The 4,076-nt window shown below is 34.1% G+C and overlaps 1 protein-coding gene across 2 annotated transcripts; it reads left to right on the top strand.

Moving 5' to 3' along the window:
• Positions 1-209: 209 nt before the first annotated feature.
• LOC115962988 (protein N-lysine methyltransferase METTL21A) lies at positions 210-3,597 on the top strand. 2 transcript variants are annotated; one of them, XM_031081871.1, is made up of 4 exons: positions 589-672; positions 765-904; positions 2,122-2,235; positions 2,300-3,597. In XM_031081871.1, exons 1-4 carry the CDS (start codon positions 632-634, stop codon positions 2,425-2,427), a joined length of 423 nt encoding a protein of 140 aa, XP_030937731.1. In that variant the 5' UTR covers positions 589-631; the 3' UTR covers positions 2,428-3,597. The 2 variants fall into 2 exon arrangements, with proteins under 2 accessions (XP_030937730.1, XP_030937731.1); XM_031081870.1 differs by having other exon boundaries at positions 210-904.
• The last annotated feature ends 479 nt before the right edge of the window (positions 3,598-4,076 follow it).

The raw sequence follows: 4,076 nt of genomic DNA, 5'->3' as shown, positions 1-4,076 counted from the left end.
TATATAAACACTGCTATAGGCACTAAAAAAATGCCACTATAATATTTGCTTTCCAGTCCAAAGTCGAGTTTGGCAAACTTGAGTTCCAAAATCAGTCCAATTAGCTAAATAGTTTAACGGGCATTCTATTTATAAAAAAAAATTTCTAAAAACAGTCTTAATACCAAAATTTGCCGTAACTAACTATATTGCTTGGGGATTGGTGTTATTTGCCAATTTTTGCCAAGTTTGTGTAATCCCAATCTTAATAGATTTCTAAAAATAATCCCTAATCCCAATTCCATTTTGAACGAGAAAAAACCCCAGTGAGTGATGGCGGCCACCGAAGATAAATCATCATCATCAGAAGAAGAGGTAATGGTGAGGAAAATAGGATGTTACGGAGAGAAGGTGAGAGTGTTAATGGTTGGGGAAGACTCGGCTGCGGAGGAAACGATGTTGCTTTGGGGAATCCAACAGCCCACACTCTCAAAACAAAACGCATTCGTCTCCCAAACCTCTCTCCAACTTCGCCTCGACGCTTGTGGCCACGCTCTCTCCATTCTCCAGTCTCCATCTTCTCTAACCAAGCCTGGTGTCACTGGAGCCGTCATGTGGGACAGTGGTGTTGTACTTGCTAAGTTTCTTGAGCATGCTGTGGACTCCGGATTGCTTGTTTTTCAAGCCAAGAAGGTTGTTGAATTGGGTTCTGGTTGTGGCTTAGTTGGCTGTGTTGCTGCTCTTTTAGGTGCTCATCAAGTTTTTCTTACTGATTTGTTTGATAGACTTAAGTTATTGAGGAAGAATGTTGAGGTCAATTTGGGACAGGGACAAGCCCATCTCAGGGGTTCTGCTACTGTTATGGAACTTGTATGGGGTGATCATCATCCTCACAAGGATCTACTTCACCCTCTACCTGATTATGGTAGGTAGTTTTTCTTTGATTTTTCATTTCTTTTTTTCCATAGTTGTAAATTAACATGAAATTTGCCTATAATATAAATAGATGAAATTTAGCTAACCAAATATATTTATTTATTTATTCATTCATTCATTTTTTGTTACATCTTAATTGGGTTGTGTCCTATTTTTTCAAAAATTACTGTTTCATCTCTTCTTAGGTTATAAACAAAAGATATTTCATTACTTTAGTTGGCTGGTTTTTGGGCATATGTAGGAGTAGGAGACTCAAATATTACTTCTGATTTTAGAGATAAGATATTGCCTAGATTTAGTGTTATGAAGTAAATAGTCAGGCGTCTTCAGCCAAGGTTTTATTTTGAGAATACACAGTTATTGTGAGCATCAGTATGAAAAATCATATATCTGTCTGAAGCATCTGTTTTAGGTGCTGCCCTGAAAATTTCATTAGTGGGATGGGCAGCTTTAAGAATATATAAGCTATAATGACTTTTTTTGGTTGTCTTACTCTTCATTGTAGTGAAATCTTTTCTGTGCTACCCGCTTTCTTATAATTTGATACTCATCCATATTTTGTTTTAGGGGTAATTACACTCTTCTCCCCTTCCTTGAGGTTTGGGAAAATGACACTCCAACCCAAACTTGAAGGGAAAAAACACTTTCCCCCTTGTCATTGAATTGACCAAATTTTGTTAAATTAATATTAAAAATATTGTGTACTAACTTGTTATTTGCTTAAGGGCAGGTTTCCAAAATTATCTTATTTCATAATTAAAATTCAATGTTTAAAATTTTTAAATTAAAGTGTATTTTAAAATATTAAGTGTGAATTTTGCTTTTTTCTCTTTTTTTTTCCCCATTTTTTTCAACAGGTTATAGAGAGATTTTCCACTGCAAGTGTTTTGGTGTTTGATAAATTTTGCATTTTTATTCTAAACTTATCAGATTTTTTTTACTCACAATGGTTAAATTTTTGTAAAGAGATTTTTATAAAAATTTAGAATATGTTATTACTAATGTAAACAAAAAGGGGGGAAGTGTTATTTTTTAAAATCTTAATGAAGGGGAGTGTTTTTTCCCTTTCAGGTTTGGGGTGGAGTGTCATTTTTCCAAACCTCAAGAGAGGGGAGCATAATTACCCCTTTGTTTTATTTGACCTTTTCAATTATTATCTTTTTAAAACTGCCCTTTTTTGTGACAAGTTTTTTTTTTTTTTTTCAGTGCTTGGTTCTGATGTAATCTATAATGAAGAAGCAGTGACGGATTTGGTGGCTACTTTACTGCAACTCTCTGGATCTGAAACAACGATCTTTTTGGCTGGTGAACTTCGAAATGGTAAGAATTCTGTTGTTTCTTCTTTCTGTTATGATTATTGTCTCAATACTTCTTCCTGTTGCAGATACTATCCTCGAATACTTTCTAGAAGTTGCAATGAAGTATTTCATAGTTGGGCGTGTGGATCAGACACAGTGGCATCCAGATTACTGCAGCAGCCGTGTTGTTTTATACATTCTAGTGAAGAAGTGATAGAGAGAATTAAGATCAGTTCTTTGCATATTCTTTTGTAAGTTGGTAATTATATCTGCATTTTGCTTGGGCTTTGTATCAAATGAATGAAATGATAAAGGGTAGGGTTGGGTTGGGGTAACTTGGTTCAAATATAACTTACTAATCACCAAGAAATATGAAAAAAAGGGTTGTTAAGCAACCTTTTGGATGAGAAGAGAAGAAACACTTTTTGACTTTGCTTATTGCCTTGTGAATCTGGCTTGGCATGAGTTACATAATTTCTCCGGGTAAACCCCTTACAATCAGATTTAATTGCTTCCTGACAATATATATATATATATATATATATTGATAACCTTTGGGCCAAATTATCGGTTGAAGCAGCGAAGTGCCCCGCTTTGACCCTGGTCATTAGAGTGTGAAGGGGGTTTATCTTATGGTATAAACATAAGTGTGTAGGCTTACTGAAAAGAAGAATATATGTATTCTTGGTCATTAGAGTGTGAAGGGGGTTTATCTTATGGAATAAACATTAGTGTGTAGGCTTACTGAAAAGAAGAATATATGTATTCTTGGTCATTAGAGTGCGAAGGGGGTTTATCTTATGGTATAAACATTAGTGTGTAGGCTTACTGAAAAGAAGAATATATGTATTCTTGGTCATTAGAGTGTGAAGGGGGTTTATCTTATGGTATAAACAAAGGTGAGTAGGCCTATCAAAAAGAAGAATATATGTATTCTTTTAGAATAATTGCTTTAGGTACTCAATGGAAATTCTTAACTATGTGATTTAATAATAGCCAAACTGTTAACATTTATTTCACATATTATTCGTGGCAAAAGAATTACTTAATTGCAGTTATCAACCTTGAAAGAAATTAGCACATCTTTCCTAAACTTCTAGTGCTTTTCATGTACATGTTTTTATTCCAAAACATGTATAAACTGAACCATTATGCTAGTCAATTTTTTAGCTCATATGAGACCTTCGTCATATAAATGAACCATCAAAGACATGATGTAGCAAGTTGTTGCGGCATTTTAATTGATAAATGCATTATCAAAGATTTCTAGATCTATGGTAAGATTATCCAAAGTTCTTAGCTACCAAATTATTGTTCCAAATGTTAGTTAATTGAAGCTAATAGCTTAACAACTTTCGTCATCAAACCTAAAGTCTATGTTTAATGAAGCGTAAAAAAATTGGGGAGATGTGGTAAAGGTAATCATTGTGCTTCACTGTATTTTCTCTGCATATTTGTCAGGTCAGCCTTTAATAACTGTTAGTATTGGAGAGAAACAAAATGTACCAAGCCTTCTATAGATTGGAGCTTTTGATTGTCAATGATCTTTGGTCTTTGGAGCTTTTTGTAGAAATATCATCCACTTAGGATCCCTTGATATGATTGTATGTAACAATGGCAGGGCCAGAATCAGCATCATTGTATGCTTTTTATCGTTTTTGGCTTTTCCAAATTAAGAAAAAAGAACGATTTATTCACAAGTAATAATGATCATTAGTTATTACTTATTAGAGAAGTGAAAAATGATTACTAGTAAAATCAAGTACACTATGTCTTTGAAGAGCAGGGTTTTTTGTCTTGATATTGGGAAATTGCATACTTAGCATTTGTGATGCCCCTTTGGAGCATCTTGCTGAAAGTCTC

This window comes from Quercus lobata, chromosome 10, assembly GCF_001633185.2.
Source record: "Quercus lobata isolate SW786 chromosome 10, ValleyOak3.0 Primary Assembly, whole genome shotgun sequence".
NCBI classification, from domain to species: Eukaryota; Viridiplantae; Streptophyta; class Magnoliopsida; order Fagales; family Fagaceae; genus Quercus; species Quercus lobata.
This window is presented reverse-complemented; position numbering and strand designations above follow the sequence as displayed.

Coding starts and splice junctions, on each gene's coding strand:
- LOC115962988 (XM_031081870.1), top strand. CDS start 313: ATGGCGGCCACCGAAGATAAATCATCATCATCAGAAGAAGAGGTAATG. Junction 905..2,121: donor TCACCCTCTACCTGATTATG/GTAGGTAGTTTT, acceptor TTTTTTTTTCAG/TGCTTGGTTCTGATGTAATC. Junction 2,236..2,299: donor GGCTGGTGAACTTCGAAATG/GTAAGAATTCTG, acceptor TTCCTGTTGCAG/ATACTATCCTCGAATACTTT.